Source organism: Raphanus sativus, chromosome 9, assembly GCF_000801105.2.
Source record: "Raphanus sativus cultivar WK10039 chromosome 9, ASM80110v3, whole genome shotgun sequence".
NCBI lineage: Eukaryota > Viridiplantae > Streptophyta > Magnoliopsida > Brassicales > Brassicaceae > Raphanus > Raphanus sativus.
The window spans coordinates 1,047,654-1,063,082 of record NC_079519.1 but is presented as its reverse complement, the minus strand read 5'-3'; the positions used below and the strand labels follow the sequence as shown (position 1 = coordinate 1,063,082).

Below are 15,429 nucleotides of genomic sequence, written 5' to 3'. Positions count from 1 at the left end.
TTGTAATCATTCTTTTAAAATTCTCTAAATTCTTGTGTTATTTCAATTTTGTAATTTTCTAATTTCATTAAATTTATGTGTTTGTTTCAGTTTTAGGTGAATTTTGCTGTAATTTTATTTGGATGAAGTATAATGATATTCATAACAAAATGTAAAGAACCAATAAAGTTTGTGTTATTTATATGTTTTTATTCAACTTTTAAAATTCATTAGATGTTTGAATGATTAATTATCATAGCTAATTGCATAATTTGAAACTAATAAAGCTTGTGTTATTTATATGTTGTATTCAACTTTTAAAATTCATTAGATGTTTGAATGATTAATTACCATAGCTAATTGCATAATTTGAAACTAATCAAACTTTTTGTGTGTTGGAGAAACATTTTTTTTGTTCACTTGTGTTGGAGTTAACATTAACTTTGAAACTAATAAAGTTTGTGTTATTTATATGTTTTATTCAACTTTTAAAACTCATTAGATGTTTGAATGATTAATTATCATAGCTAGTTGCATAATTTGAAACTAATCAAATTTTGTGTGTGTTGGAGATAATATTAAACTTTGTAATCATTCTTTTAAAATTCTCTAAATTCTTGTATTATATTCAATTTTGTAATTTTGTAATTTTGCAATTTCATCAAATTTGTGTGTTTCAATTTTAGGTGAATTTTGCAGTAATTTTATTTGAATGAAGTTTAATGACAAATTCATAACAAAATGTAAAGAACCAATAAAGTTTGTGTTATTTATATGTTTTATTCATCTTTTAAAATTCATTAGATGTTTGAATGATTAATTATTATAGCTAATTGCATTGCATAATTTGAAACTAATCAAATTTTGTGGGTGTTGGAGATAATATTAAACTTTGTAATCATTCTTTTAAAATTCTCTAAATTCTTTTTTTGAAAAAAAAAATCCTCTAAATTCTCTAAAATTCTCTAAATTCATGTATTATTCAATTTTGCAATTTCATTAATTTTGTGTGTTTCAATTTTAGGTGAATTTTGCAGTAATTTTATTTGAATGAAGTTTAATGATAAATTCATAACAAAATGTAAATAACCAATAAAGTTTGTGGTATTTATATGTTTTATTCAAATACTGTATTATCCCCTTATAACTATATATTATTATAGTGATATAGAATTAGTTCGATTACTATTATTTTTTTAGTCAAATTTTTTTTCAAATTATTTTTAAATGAATTATTAAAATTGAAGAACTTTAATCGAATTTTTCTTTTAAAATGAGTGAAAGGAAAGAGATAATACCAAAGTTACTAGTGTGCCAAGTAATCGAGACTGTTGGAGTCGGTGGAAGAACATTCTGAGCACGGAAGCTTCGGGTGATAGGTTGGTTAATCCGAGGCGGAGGCTTTCCGATGTCACCGAACGATTCTTTACAGCTTCTTCACGCGACCTGTTTCACAGATTCCAAAAGAGCATATATACACCATCACTATCTGTTTAATTCATACCACAGTATCGAGGAAAGATACATAAAAATAAAAGACAACGAAGAACATATTACCTTTGACTTGTTTGTTCTAGTCGCCACTATCGCTTACTTGGTTTTGTTTTTTTTTTTCTCTTCGTAAAGAGTCTGTGATAATTGAGAGAGGTTGTGGTGAAGAAGGCAAGAGAGCCTTCTTATTTATAGAGAGGAGCCAACGGTCATATTTTGAAGTAGCCAACGGTCATACTGTGAAGTAGCCAACAGTCATATTTTGAAGTAATACATATGTAGCCGTTGAAAACGACAATTACTACTAACTATTTATTACAAGAAATAAGTATTGTCGACAACTTGCATAATGATAATTTATGAAAGTAAACCATTTTTTCAGATTTAGACGTTTGGGGTTTAGATATTCGAGTTTGGTCTTTAGGATTATATGTGTATTTTAGACACCAATAACCAATGAAAACAGAAATCAATTCAGACATAAGTCACATAACCCTGTTATTCAACATGAAGCAACAACACATTAGGTAATAATACGGCATACTACGAGGTGGAGTTTCCAAGTTTTGCATAATGTCTTCTTGACAGTTGAAGAAAAACAACATACAAACCATGTGTTCTCTTCTATTCTCACACTCAATATAAAAACAATATTTAAAATCCGCATATAATTAACAAATACGAGCTGTTATTAACTATGTAGATCAATATAAAAATAATATATAAAATCTGCATATTATTACAAAACAAAACAGAATAGTTAAATTAGAATATTTATATACAGTTTAATAACTGCAAATGTAACTATCAAACTATATACAGTTTACAAAAAAAAAAACTATCAAACTATATATTAATACTTTAATTTAACTATTGTGTCTTGTAATAATATGCAGATTTTATATATTGTTTTTATATTGATCTACATAGTTAATAACAACTCAAAAATGAACAGTATTAAAATGTAATAATAATTGAGTGTAAGAAAAATAGAAATGACTTAAACATTTCTTTTTGAGCTACTTCTCATAAAATGAACAGTCTTTCAAATGTATACATTTCACGTAAAAATAAACAGCTTCTTTAATTCTTTTTTTTGCTCCAAAGTAGTTTACAAGACCAAACAAAACAAGTGAACAAGAAGAATCCAACAGCTTCTATTTACAGAGAAAGACCCCACCAAAAGAAAGTATGCTTTGCTACTACTCAGATCTTTGCATTCACTTTTGCTGTGTGAATCCTATTTTGATCTATTCTTGTACCCCTGTGGGTAACAATAATAAAGCTTATACACATCAAGTAGATGTCCTTCGCCACTGTTTCTTGCTTTTCATCTGGCTTAACTTGAAAGGACTCCAGCTTTTCCTGCGTTTCGAGGTCTCGCAAAACAGACCAGAAGCAAGAGCTTGCTGAAGCCACAGCTCAAACTCTTCTTCGTCCTCATCCATCATCTCCACGTCTAGATCCCATGGGAACCTACTCGAGTTTGATCTCTGCGTTGACTTCTCTAACCCAACCATGTTCACATGAAAGCTCGGCCTATGCGTGTTTGGTCTACACGCCATTCCCTGTTTTTAATCATAATCAAAAAACATGTTCAATGTAAAATCTCAAATCATCAAGAAAGAGAAGAGAACACCCACCTGGCAAATGGCCCATTCTGACACGTCAAAGATTTTGCTTTCCGCACAAACAAAAGCACGTGGTATCTCAATCTTGAAGGAGACATGAAAAGAAAACAAAAAAAAAAGAGGTTGAGGTAAAACCAAAACAAGATTCATCATTACAAAGCAAACAAAAGCTAACCTTATGTGCTCTCTCAAAGGGTAATGTCCCTTTGAGTTCGACCCATCCATCTCCATCTTTCGCTTGATGATATTGACCACAATCCTACATTTTTTAACAGATTAGATGGGATCTAAAAGAGAGCATTGCTACAACAACAAAAAATGCAACAAGACAATCACCTGGCACCATCTTGCTTTTGCTTTAGTCCTACTGGTGCATACCCATATGTGTGAATTACCACATTTTGTACAATGTATCCGCCTTGACTCTTCTGCACGATAACCAGGACCACTCTACAAAATGAAAGAAATAAAAACGTGAGAAGTCTAAGCCAGTACAGAGAAGTAAAAAAAAATAAACTAAACCTGATGGGAAGAAGCATGAGATGTCTGACAAACACTCCTGGTCTTAGACTCTTCTTTTCTTAATTGCTCATCATAATCTCTCTTCTTTACAATATCAGAAAGAACCTGAGGAAACACCCATAAAGAAGTTCAAGCCTTTTACATTACCAAGATCATAAACATGACATACCTCGTAAGCACAATGAAGTTTCTTGAATGATTCACTCGCCAAAGGACTTCCCATATTCTTATCAGGATGAACCAACATTGCCTAGAAACAAAAGAACATAACACCCTCATTAACCTTCATAGAAACTGCATTTAAACCTACACAGCATTGGAAGAAACAAAAGGACCAAACCTTCTTTCTATACTCTTTCTTAAGCACAGCGTCATCGATCTTTTTATGCCGAGGGAACCCCAACGCTTCGTAATGGTTCACACTCTTCAGTATTCTCTTCATTTCATCAGCTGACGAACTTGTGTCTACTTTGACTACCTTAACACTAGTAATCTCCTTCACGGTATTAACAACAGTTGTAGTAGGAGCAGCTGGTTCAGCAGATGACTTGTTCTCGTGAATTTTTTTCTCAGTCTCTTCTTCTTCTTCTTCTTCTTCCACAGGAACTGATGGATAATCAAATTCCCCTGGATAGTCTTCTTCTATGACTGTTTCTTCGGATTTCTTTGGCTCCTCGTGTTGTGGCTTTTCACTTAGATTGTCACACCACTGAAGAAGACAGTTTAACACATCGTTGGACAAGAATGCAAGGTTCGTAGAGAGCAGAACACCAAGCCATCCAAGTCTGACTTTGACGCAGTACATCGCATATCCGGCAGCCATTAGAACCACCAGACGGGCATGGTTTAAGGAGAATAAATAGCCTGAATCAAAACACAACTAGAGAAATTAAATACAATGTAAACAGTATAGATCAAGCATGATATATACTCATTGACCAACAAAATAATCCAAATTGGCCAATGTTTAACAAATCGCTAGGCGGTGATCAGGCGTTTTATAGAGGATTATTGTTTAGACAGATGCCTAGAAGGCCTAGACCGATTTTTAGAACACTAATTGGATGTGTTTACAGTGAAAGAGCATGAAGAAACAAAAACTTGCCTCCGACTACAAACAATGTTCCGGTGATCCAAAAGTTTGCATACATCCATAAAATCAAAATACCAAACAGTCCTACAATGAAGAGCCCAGGAGTGCAACCCAAGTTCACAACAACAGCTGCAGCAGCTCCCTGCAAATATTAAATCCAAAACAAATAGGTCAAACACAACTCAACCAACCATAAAAATCTTGAAACATAAGTTCTAAGATAAAGATTTAGAGATAAGTTTTCCGAATCAGTTTTGGTTAGTAAACACACACAAAATCCTATACAAAGATCTAGAATCCCAGAAAGAGGGGGTTAAGACAATAATACCATACTGAGGAGAACATAGAGCAAGCAAGACAAGGAAGTCAAGCTAAGGAAGCAACTCCACATGATGAGAAGCAAAGCAGCTGATCCCAGCTTGGCGCTGCAACGGAAACCCCTCAAGATGCAATCTTTCCAGTAAACAATCGACAGGCGAAGAAGACCCAACAGCTTCCCGCATCCACTGCACACCAATGGCCAGTGACGCTCCACGAGCTCCCCTATCTTCTCCCCGAAACACCGTACAGCAGAACAAGCGTTAGAGCACATGTGTTTCTGAGACTGCATCCATTCCCAGCCTTGTTTAACCAACCCAATATCCTCCATAGCTCAAAATCCAACACCCAAAAGGCAACAACTTTTAATCCCTAGCTCATAAAGACATTAACTTAGGCTAGAAACAGAGATTGGTTGCTGTGAGAACAGAACCAAAAAGACTCAACTAGCTTCTCTTCCTCCATGGTTTTTTGATCCCTTATTCAACAGATTTGCAGCATAGGCTTGACAGAGAAGATAACAAATCAAGCAAACACAGTAGCAGTAGCAGTAGCAAGGAAGAAAGTACGGTCAGGTTTATTCGTTCAACGCAAGATCCCTTCACATGCAAGTTTCCCCAAACACAAGAAGATTAAAAAGTAAAAAAAAAAAAAAAAGACAAAGCTCCGCAATATCTAAAAACAAACTAAAAATGGAATCTTTCCCTTTCCTCTTTTGTAGTCTTTGCTTCATTCAAAGACATTCCCTAAACTTAATTACCCCCCATCAAAGTCCCCACTTTTAAGCTCTGTTTCGGATCCAGGGTAATCTCACCAATCATAGAAACTTTCCGGTGAAGCACCACCGGAGAAGAAGCACCACCACCGACAAAGAGATTCCCCCGGGAGAGAGGTAAACTAAAGTAAGAAGCTTTAGTTAAAGTTAGATCGGGAGGGGGGACACACTGTGAGATTAAAGCTTCCAGAAACCCTAAAAGAGCTCGTGAGAAAAAAATAAGAAAAAAGCGAAAAAACAAAACTTTAAAAGTTTCAAAAAGTTCTTCTCTTCTCGGAGGGAGAGAGAGAGAGAGAGAGAGAGAGAGACGACGACAATGTTTAGCGTAAATAGAGAGAGAGAGAGAGAGAGGTGAAGGCGGAGAGGTTAAAGTCGTTAATTATTATAGTTAGCGTATTGATTAGCCTTGGTTTAGTGTTAATTAACATGCTTACTGCTAATATATTGTGGGTCCCACTTTACTTCCGACCGAGAGTGTGTAATCTCCTGCTGCTGCTCTGCTCCTATTAATGTATACGTTGACTCCGGTTTAAAACCTGTAATTGTTGAATACCAAAATCATGAATCTAACCGAACCGAATCTTATCTGTACTGTAATAACACATAATTTTCTGAATTAATAATAATAATAATTTCGGTTTAGATCTACTGATTATAAAAAAAGAAGAGCTCATCCAATAATTGCTATTGGCATTATATGATGTCGGTAAAATACTCTTGTGGAATTTGGTTCAGTTTATGTGTGTTTTAGAGCATGTGTGTTTCTTCGTAAACAAATATAGTTGGTATTGTTTGTTTCCATTTGACATTTGTTTAGTTAAGCATGTTCTATTATATATGTATCCATAGTATTGTGTGCATATATTTTTGGAATTATGTGAATACAACAAAGATTCCAAATTCTCCTATCCATATGCAATACAAATATGTTTAGCTGTATTTTACAATTTGTTTGTATGTATATCATTATATATACTTTATTAAAATGAGTTTATCTATAAAAAAAGGAATTTTCATCTGCATAGTGTGTAATTATTTTCATAAGAAGAGTTCAATATTCCTTGACTCATAACTGCTGATATAGTCTTTATAGCACACAGATCAGTGACTTGTTTGGGTCCACCACATCCAAATGAAGCAGTCTCGGGAAGAAATGTTTTATTTAAGTTTGTGGTGGATGCATTTTAGATTTGAATATATATATGTGAAATCGATGGATTGTATGTTGTTGCAACCTCACTCTCGTTATCATTTAATAGTAGTTTTGTATTTATGTTTCTCTTCACGACTTAGACGTGTAGTAGCTAACATATCGATTGATCAACCAAGAGTTATTAATTGAAACGACTTTGATTTGTGTTGTATTATCCTATAAAGTAATACTGTAGTTGATAAATGATAGTATTCTAATGACTCGAGTAGAAGAGTATGCAGAGAATAAGAATAAAGAAACGGAATACTGATCGTAGTCTTGTGAGAATACTCTACTAAAATATGCTGACCAAATCATCGTGTACGATCATATACTACTTCTTCTACATGTTATATATTATATAAATAATACTAGAACTTGCGTGTTGTCCAAAAAAAAAAATACTAGAACTTGCGTTGCTGTTAAGGCCCTTTTAATATTCAGTTAATGGTCGAGTTTTGTTGATGTTTCCAGTTACAGAGAAGCCATAGTTGAAGGAGCATTATACATTTATGATTTTATTATCCATCAAAAATACAAACAAATCATCTACTTGTGTTGTTTGTCAACGGCAACGAGCGACTAGAAACGTGCTAGCCAGACGTAGCTGGAAGCTGTCATTGCACAAATATGCGTTTCGTTGTGTGCATCAACAAAGGAAAGACATTACAAATCTCGGACAAATTAGTAGGGGTAACTAGGGTCGGTCTTGAGATTTCGAGAGTTATAGATAATTTAGTAAAAAATATATAAAATATATTTCTTATAAATATAGAGGTTAATATCTACGTAATTTTCTTTAAAAAAAAACAGAGATCGCAGATAGCTTAATTGTCCAAACCTATCATGAGTGTAATTAAGTGGTGGTGGTCTAGTAACAGATAAAAAACTAGTAGGAGTTGTATAAGTGAATTAATTTGTATAAGGATCTGAATTGAAAATAAAAATAATGACAATCCAACGTGGCGAAAGTCATGAAGAACATCGACGAATCACCTTCACCAGTTGAAAGATAACGTTAGTGAACAAGATATCCAGACCACAGCCATACAGAAAACGCCACGTGTTATGACAAGAATCACTTATCGCATCTCCTCTCATATTAGATGACCTGACCACACACAACATGCACTAGTTCGAGAAACAGAGAGAGAGAGAGAAGAAGAAGAAATGGCTGCTTCAGTGATGCTTTCATCGGTGACGTTGAAACCGGCGGGTTTCACGGTGGAGAAGATGTCGGCGAGAGGATTACCGTCGCTCGCAAGAGCTCCTTCCTCGTTCAAAATCGTCGCTAGTGGCGTTAAGAAGATCAAGACCGACAAACCCTTTGGTCCGTGTAACATGCACACCAGATTCTTACCTTCGGTACACACGCTAACGTTAAAACTTTAGCTTATTCTGTTAAATCGATTTCTTTGTAGGAGTTAACGGCAGCATGGACTTGAGGGACGGCCTCGACGCCTCCGGCAGGAAGGGCAAGGTGCCTTCCGTCTATATACATCAACGTTAAGAGTAAGGTGTTTTACAAATTCAGTATATTCACTAAACCGATGTCGTTTTGATCTTAGGGATACGGTGTTTACAAATTCGTCGACAAGTACGGAGCTAACGTTGATGGATACAGGTGAAATGAATACTAATAACACTTTTCGTATTTTATATAAGAACTATATAATATGATGTTTGCTGACAAAATGATGATTCATGATTGGGCTTTTAATTTGCAGTCCTATCTACAACGAGGACGAGTGGTCAGCGAGTGGTGATGTCTACAAGGGAGGAGTCACCGGGTTAGCAATCTGGGCGGTGACACTCGCCGGAATTCTTGCCGGAGGAGCTCTTCTTGTGTACAACACAAGTGCGCTAGCTCAGTAAATCTATAAGATATGTGTGTAACTCATGTTTCTCTAAATGCTTTTGTGTTATTGTTCTTAATGAGTTAATGTTGTTGAAAAACTCATAACATACTTTGAATCTATAAGAATTCTAGCTAGTGTTTGTATACATATTCATCTATAGGTGCACAAGAACTTGAATACAAACATTATACCAAGCCATGCATCTCGCCATTATCTGGCTGGTACACTATCAAGTTTTCCACATCAACGCCTAATCAGTGCTAGCATGGTCTTGCCACTACTTCCTGGTCCATATATCTGCAGTATCAAGTTCCAAATCAATCATCAATTTTTTTTGTTGTTATAAATGAAAATACTACGGTGGTGTTATTCAATCATGTATTTTAATAGAGTTTAAATCTAAACACAATACATTGTTATTCAAGTGATGATTCTAAATTCTGTTTTAAAATCTAGTGTTATTCAATGAATGATTTAAATTTAGTTTTTAAAATCTAGTGTTATTTAACTTTCACAGATTTTAAAATTATTTGTATTTTGAATTGATTTCAAATCATTTCCTATGGATTGTCATGAACAAATGATTGAATTCAAAATCTAAGGTATATTGCGGAAATTTTAGAATCTATCAACTTAAATTACTTTGAAATTTTAAATTTTGATGGATTACAAAACATTTATAGTTGACTTAAATTCACTCATTGAATAACACCCCCTACATTTTTCTCAGCAAGTGCACAACACACCTCGATCTACCCAACCCTTTGACGGGCCTCCAGCCGATAGAATGGGCCTTGTTCTTGGTCAAACAAGGACATATCTCAAACTTTTACAAACCCATCTCCTGCACACTTTTGAATCATGATTTTTTCAATAACAGTGCGACTCAAAAAGTCCATCATTTTTCTTCTTCTAAGCAACTTCATCTCTCCTCATTCTCAAATCAACGTTCACAACAAATAGTCAATACCATTTTTCTTGTGACAAGTTTAAAGTTAAAACTTCTATCAAACAACAAGAGCGATACAGTAATGGTGTCACAGATGGAAAAAAGCTATAGGCTATAGCTAGCAAGGTAATTCTTATTAAAGGACTATGAGAAGTCACGTGTTTCTTGCAAATAATATATGTGAAGATGTAAATGACTCTGCATGCTGGGATCATTTCTAGATTTAGACTAGAGATACATACAAGGTAAATGAATCATTACAATTAACTATTCCACTATTTCACCGCAAGTTACTTTCAATCAGGGGTGTAAATCTAGTCCACAACTGCATTATAACGCTCGTTGATAATTTGGAATCAATATGGTATTCAAATTGGCTACACCAAAAGTAGAAATCATTGAATCGACAATGAATTGAAAAATTCAGAAAGTGATCAGACAAACTATGTACCTTCATGTTATTCCCCTTAAAATTCATGTTAGTTAGGAGTGTCATGTGCAAATGGGTTTATGAACTGCAAACAAAAAGGACAGTGATTCAACCCCATGATTAGTCCTAGAGTCCTCCATCCTGAAATGGAGACAACACCAGATAAAGAGCGACACATGCACATTGCACCACTCGATGTATATGCACATATAGTATACACAAATAACTCGCAAAAACAGTAATTAAAGACCAAATCAGTGAGAGATCTCAAAACGTGAAACCATTTTCCTTTTACCAAAGCAATTAACATCTAAACATCTAATAGCTAGCTGTCAAAATGATTTCATACAGATTCGTATTTTTGACACAGTTATTATTTTCTTTTTTTATTGATAGATAAATAAAAAAACCCCTTATATCACGTGATCTTCTACATCAATGATTTCATGCTTTTTTCAACCTCCACAACCTTTATTACCTAATTCATAATATAAACTTTTTGGAAACTTTCAGTTCATATAAAGAGAAAAAGATACTACTAATACTTTTTACTTTCCATTATTGAATAAACAAAAGACTATTATCAAGGTAATTAAAAAAGTTGTATTATCAAACTCTATCCTAATCTGTGTATTTAGCCGTTAAGAGGTTCCGCCACTGGCTCCTCCAAGAGAATAATAACACAACCAAAATACCGAAACTACCCTTAAAGAGTACGGTGAGATCACGCGCCACCAGGCTCTTTTATATTTACTCACAACGCTCCAAACTGTAGCCAGAAACCTCTCTCTATCTCTATCTGACTCCTCTCTCTTCTTTAGATCTGTGGCCGTTTTTGATTCTCCGGCGACGACGGCGATACTTTTTTTTTTCTCGTTGCATGAGCGACGGCGATGGCTTCTGCTTGCGTCAACAACAATGTTATTGTTTCTCAGGATTTTTCATCTTACGGTTGTTTCAACCCTCGAGCTTCTCCTCCCTCCTCCTCCTTCAGCCGTGAAGACGCTCGGAGCTCTGTATCCGCCGTTCCACCGACGGAGGACGGCGGCGATTTCGAGTTTCGCCTCGAGAATCCGGTCGGGATAGTACCGGCGGACGAGCTTTTCTCCGGAGGGAAACTCGCGACGAAGCAGCGGACGACGACGACGAAGACCACGGAGAAGGCAGATACCGGGGAGAAATGCGGGAGGGCGGTGGAAGCCGAGACGGAGATCTCCGGCGACGGCGGTTTGTTTTCGCCCAAGGCGCCACGGTGTTCGAGTAGGTGGAGGGAGTTGCTGGGACTGAAACGATTCTCTCAGAACAGCAAAACCGCCACCACGGCGTCGTTTCACTCGAATCCGAGTAGATCGTCCGCTTCTTCGTTAAAACAGTTTTTAAATCGAAGCTCCAAAACGACGTCGTCGTCTTCGGACGCTTCTCTTCCTCTCCTAAAGGACTGCTCAGACTCCGAGTCTCTCTCCATCTCCTCTTCCCGTATGTCCCTCTCCTCTTCCTCCTCTGGCCACGACCACGACGACATCCCGAGACTCTCCCTCGACGCAGACAGACCTAACCATAACCACAACCACCTCCTTAACCAACACATAACCGGGAATCCCTTCGCTCCCTCTCGTAGCCAAAACCCGCCGAGGATGAGGCTAGTGACGACGACGTCTCGCGAGAGAGTGGGCCGCAGCCCAATCCGGCCTGATTCAGCGATGAGCAGAGGAGTCTCCGTGGACAGCCCGAGGCTAAACTCCTCGGGTAAAATCGTGTTCCAGAGCCTCGAGCGGAGCTCGAGCTCTCCCAGCAGCTTCAACGGCGGGACGAGCGGGTATCGACACAGAGGGATGGAGAGATCTTACAGCGCGAACGTGAGGGTGACTCCTGTCCTAAACGTCCCCGTCTGTTCGATCAGAGGAGGTTCTGTGATTTTCGGACAGTTCTTCTCTTCTTCATCGACTTCGTCCTCGTCTTTAGCTTCGTCGCAGCACAATAGAACAGGGAGTTTCTCTAGCAACAACAGAGCGTCGTCTCATCACATTAACAGAGGTCGTAACTCCACCGATCGAATCTAAGAAAATCATTCAATGATGCTAGAGGGAAGCTAGTAGTAGTAGTAGTAGTAGTACCGAGAGCTTTGAGGTTGTGTACATAAAGAATCTGCAATTTGTTAGGTTTTTTTTTTTTTTTTTCTAGGGTTCATCGACATTTGCTTGTTTGGTTCGGGTTCGAGAGGGTGATGAGAGAGTGAGGTTGACGCGCTAGAGTGATGCGTGTTGGTCAATAGGAAAAAACAGATTCTTTTTTTTCTCTCTCTCAGATTGTTTGCTCTGTGTGTATTTGCGCTCTCCCCACGTTGGAGCTTATCTAAGCTGTCTCTTTCATGTGATATTTTTTTATTTTAATATTTTTTGTCGTTTAGTGAGTTTCGGAAATGATGCAGTTTTTTCAGACTTTTCTCTTCTTATTTTTTGCTGGTTTATTTAATTGTTTGTTGTTATGTTAATCAAGGAAGGTTCGTTTAAGCATTAATGCCGTGGTGGATCTATATTGTTCGGTCATTGGTCAAGTGTTTTGGAATCACATGGTTAAGTGTCAGGATTTTTCTCCAAATTTATTATCGTAATGGGGTACGTGAAAGGTACGAAACTGTAGCAAGATTACATAGACAATCAAAGTCTAGTTGAAAAAGATAAGATTGGACCAGCAAGAGATTGTATGTATACAAAGTACAATACCCAGCCTCTATCACCTGTCTCTTTCCTCTGTACTTTGCCTTCCCTCTTTGTTCCCATTCTCCCACCCACTACATTTGCAGCGTCTGTGGGTATAATTCCAGTCAATTTTCAGCTACGGTTTTAGCCTTGAGAAAAAAGTGAATGCTTAGAGTATGATGATATATTAACTAGAGTACGCTAAGTTGCAAAAAGTGATAAAGTAAGCTAGATTTGTGGGTTAAAGACAAACCTTTTGAAAATGGGTTTAGTTTTGTGAGTTTTGTGAGTTTTGTATGGGTTTACCTCAAAGGGACCAATCATCTTTCTAGTCAGAGGCTCGGTCCTCTATTGGCTCTTTTTAGGGCGTATAACATTACATATTCAATATTAACACCCTCACAAGTCCCACCCATCATTATCATCGATACACACATCCTTTTAGCATATGCGGGTGTTGGGTTTAGGCCCGTTATTGTTAATAAAATATTAGATGGCAAAAAAAAAAATCATCGATACACACACATCCTTTTAGCATAAAGTTTAACTATGTTAAAAGAAAACAATATACTGGTTAACTAGAGGAATATGAGACCCAGACCCGAGGCCATACACTCCTCAATAACTCAGCATCGAACTTGTAGTGTATATAGTAGAGACACTATTTGATCAAAAAGCCTACGAGATCCAGTTAAATAGGCTTCAACCACGTGACCAGCACAGAAAGACACGTGACTCTCTGTTCACACGCAAGTAATCTATAAGGGGGCTCTATCGATTTTGTCGTCAACCCACGTGACAAGATTTTGTAAACACGATATATTAGGTTCTGTAAAGGCTTTACCCAACAGAAACAAAAACGATATTATAAACAATACAATTAACGGGCCGACATATTCGCTTTGAAATTCTGTTTTAACATGATTGATTGATGGAGCAATTATACAAACAAATATATTATTACATTTTTGATTTTATTAATAAAACAATTAAATATAATGAGAAATTGTTTTTTTTACAAACTGAAAAAGAACAGATTAGATCAAAGCCCGATAAAAGAACCACCCCATATAAGATAGAAGCCCGTTAAAAGACGAACAGCCCAAAAACTCCGTCGTTTGAAAATGTGAGCAAAACACAAACTTCCACAGTTACACACTCACACCGAAGCCGAGAGTCATCAAGTAGTGTCCGAGGCTGTTTTGTCTGTGTGAGCAACCATAGTGAGATGTAATATTACAACATAGATGTGTATGCTAATTGTATGACTACTACTAGTACTACCTTGAATGTTGTTGGCAGAGAGCATGTGATCGATGTTATCAATACGCCTTTGTATAGATTTAAGCACCAGGTTCATAGACGAGACTCTTTGTTTGACGCTCGATATCCTCGACGCGTGTTGTACTATGAACGGCAACGGAGCGTTCTCCAGCAATTGATCGAGCTCTGTGTGTGTGTTCAATTTCATCGCATTCAATTACAAAACCAAAAAAAAACTAGATTTAGCAAAATCACGGCTTCCCAACTTAACCGGATTGATTCGTAAAACCAAATGTAATTTCATGAAAAAAAAATTATTAAACCGGAGACGAAGAATGATTCGATTTTGTTTGTCACCGGTTAAGGAAGAGGGATCGATTCGTTTTACCTTGGACTAATCGATCGAGCGAGCCGGAGAGTTTGTCTTGGCTACTGAGAGTATCGATTGATTTCGAGTCGAATTCCTTAATTACGGACTCTAGCATCGCCGATAGCCCTCGAGCCATTGCTTCTCCGTTACCTTCTCCTCCGATGCGACCATCTGCGGACGACGAGCTAGTCGCATCAGCTGAGTCGCGGCGGCTCGATTCAGATATCTGCTCCATTTTTACCGGCGATCTTAAGATACGTTTTTGGCATTTTAAGAAGTCTTGTAAACAAGTTTTATCCTTAAAATTACGATATTACCCCTAAGAAGTTAACTTATTTACGAGATATAGTATGTGTTTGCCCCTGAAAAAAATACTCCCTCTGTTTTTTAAAGATGTATGTTTTGATGTTTTCACGCATATTAAGAAAACACATTAACTATACATCATTTTTAGAAATTATCAAATTCCAATGTATTTTAACCAATATTCTTTCAATAAATTCAATCAATTTTATTGAAATTTGCAATTTTTGTATAGGAAACATAAAAAATACTTATTAAAATTTAACTTTTAACTCCATAGTTTGATAATCAAAAATTTCATATTTATTTTTTAGAAGAGCTGTGAGATAAGATAATTCAACAATATAAATCTAAGTCACTATAATTTTTTTACATGAAATCAATATTATAACTGGTTCAGATAAATGATTGTACAATTATTTTTTATTTTATTTTAATTCCTAAAAAGTGTAAATACTCTAATTTTCACAGAGAAAAAAGAAAGTAGTTTTTTTTTTTGTAACTCCAAGATGAGGATTATAGGTTTTTATAAATCTAACATCAAATTTGTGGATT

General features: G+C 36.2%; 4 protein-coding genes across 5 annotated transcripts; 2 read left to right on the top strand and 2 right to left on the bottom strand.

Annotated features, from left to right (window-relative positions):
* Nucleotides 1-2,528: 2,528 nt before the first annotated feature.
* Nucleotides 2,529-6,150, bottom strand: LOC108828532 (uncharacterized). The gene is made up of 9 exons (XM_018602258.2): nucleotides 5,045-6,150; nucleotides 4,729-4,858; nucleotides 3,964-4,487; nucleotides 3,793-3,873; nucleotides 3,624-3,728; nucleotides 3,438-3,551; nucleotides 3,277-3,360; nucleotides 3,114-3,185; nucleotides 2,529-3,038 (listed from the first exon to the last, which is right to left on the bottom strand). The coding sequence occupies exons 1-9, from the start codon at nucleotides 5,363-5,365 to the stop codon at nucleotides 2,766-2,768; spliced, it is 1,704 nt and encodes a 567-aa protein (XP_018457760.1). The 5' UTR covers nucleotides 5,366-6,150; the 3' UTR covers nucleotides 2,529-2,765.
* A 1,974-nt stretch (nucleotides 6,151-8,124) lies between these two features.
* On the top strand, nucleotides 8,125-9,005 carry LOC108827570 (photosystem II 10 kDa polypeptide, chloroplastic). Its single transcript, XM_018600995.2, has 4 exons — nucleotides 8,125-8,331; nucleotides 8,423-8,481; nucleotides 8,570-8,625; nucleotides 8,729-9,005. Exons 1-4 carry the CDS (start codon nucleotides 8,172-8,174, stop codon nucleotides 8,874-8,876), a joined length of 423 nt encoding a protein of 140 aa, XP_018456497.1. The 5' UTR covers nucleotides 8,125-8,171; the 3' UTR covers nucleotides 8,877-9,005.
* Nucleotides 9,006-10,996: 1,991 nt separating this feature from the next.
* LOC108827569 (uncharacterized) lies at nucleotides 10,997-12,675 on the top strand. The gene has a single exon (XM_018600994.2). The coding sequence runs from the start codon at nucleotides 11,133-11,135 to the stop codon at nucleotides 12,297-12,299; it is 1,167 nt and encodes a 388-aa protein (XP_018456496.1). The 5' UTR covers nucleotides 10,997-11,132; the 3' UTR covers nucleotides 12,300-12,675.
* Nucleotides 12,676-13,846: 1,171 nt separating this feature from the next.
* On the bottom strand, nucleotides 13,847-14,867 carry LOC108827568 (uncharacterized). Of its 2 annotated transcripts, none has more exons than XM_056995162.1 (3): nucleotides 14,590-14,867; nucleotides 14,220-14,387; nucleotides 13,847-14,144 (listed from the first exon to the last, which is right to left on the bottom strand). In XM_056995162.1, exons 1-3 carry the CDS (start codon nucleotides 14,804-14,806, stop codon nucleotides 14,119-14,121), a joined length of 411 nt encoding a protein of 136 aa, XP_056851142.1. In that variant the 5' UTR covers nucleotides 14,807-14,867; the 3' UTR covers nucleotides 13,847-14,118. The 2 variants fall into 2 exon arrangements, with proteins under 2 accessions (XP_056851142.1, XP_018456495.1); XM_018600993.2 differs by having other exon boundaries at nucleotides 14,223-14,387; nucleotides 14,590-14,865.
* Nucleotides 14,868-15,429: the final 562 nt, after the last annotated feature.

Bases quoted from the DNA above. Each gene is read 5' to 3' on its own strand.
- LOC108827569 (XM_018600994.2), top strand. From the start codon at position 11,133: ATGGCTTCTGCTTGCGTCAACAACAATGTTATTGTTTCTCAGGATTTT.
- LOC108828532 (XM_018602258.2), bottom strand. From the start codon at position 5,365: ATGGAGGATATTGGGTTGGTTAAACAAGGCTGGGAATGGATGCAGTCT. The intron at 3,186-3,276 runs GTTAGCTTTTGT...GTCTCCTTCAAG, and splicing joins CCTTTGAGAGAGCACATAAG to ATTGAGATACCACGTGCTTT. The intron at 3,039-3,113 runs GTGGGTGTTCTC...GATTAAAAACAG, and splicing joins CAGAATGGGCCATTTGCCAG to GGAATGGCGTGTAGACCAAA.
- LOC108827570 (XM_018600995.2), top strand. From the start codon at position 8,172: ATGGCTGCTTCAGTGATGCTTTCATCGGTGACGTTGAAACCGGCGGGT. The intron at 8,332-8,422 runs GTCCGTGTAACA...ATTTCTTTGTAG, and splicing joins CAAGACCGACAAACCCTTTG to GAGTTAACGGCAGCATGGAC. The intron at 8,626-8,728 runs GTGAAATGAATA...TTTAATTTGCAG, and splicing joins GCTAACGTTGATGGATACAG to TCCTATCTACAACGAGGACG.
- LOC108827568 (XM_056995162.1), bottom strand. From the start codon at position 14,806: ATGGAGCAGATATCTGAATCGAGCCGCCGCGACTCAGCTGATGCGACT. The intron at 14,388-14,589 runs GTAAAACGAATC...ACACACACACAG, and splicing joins GCTCGATCGATTAGTCCAAG to AGCTCGATCAATTGCTGGAG. The intron at 14,145-14,219 runs GTACTAGTAGTA...TTGCTCACACAG, and splicing joins TGCCAACAACATTCAAGGTA to ACAAAACAGCCTCGGACACT.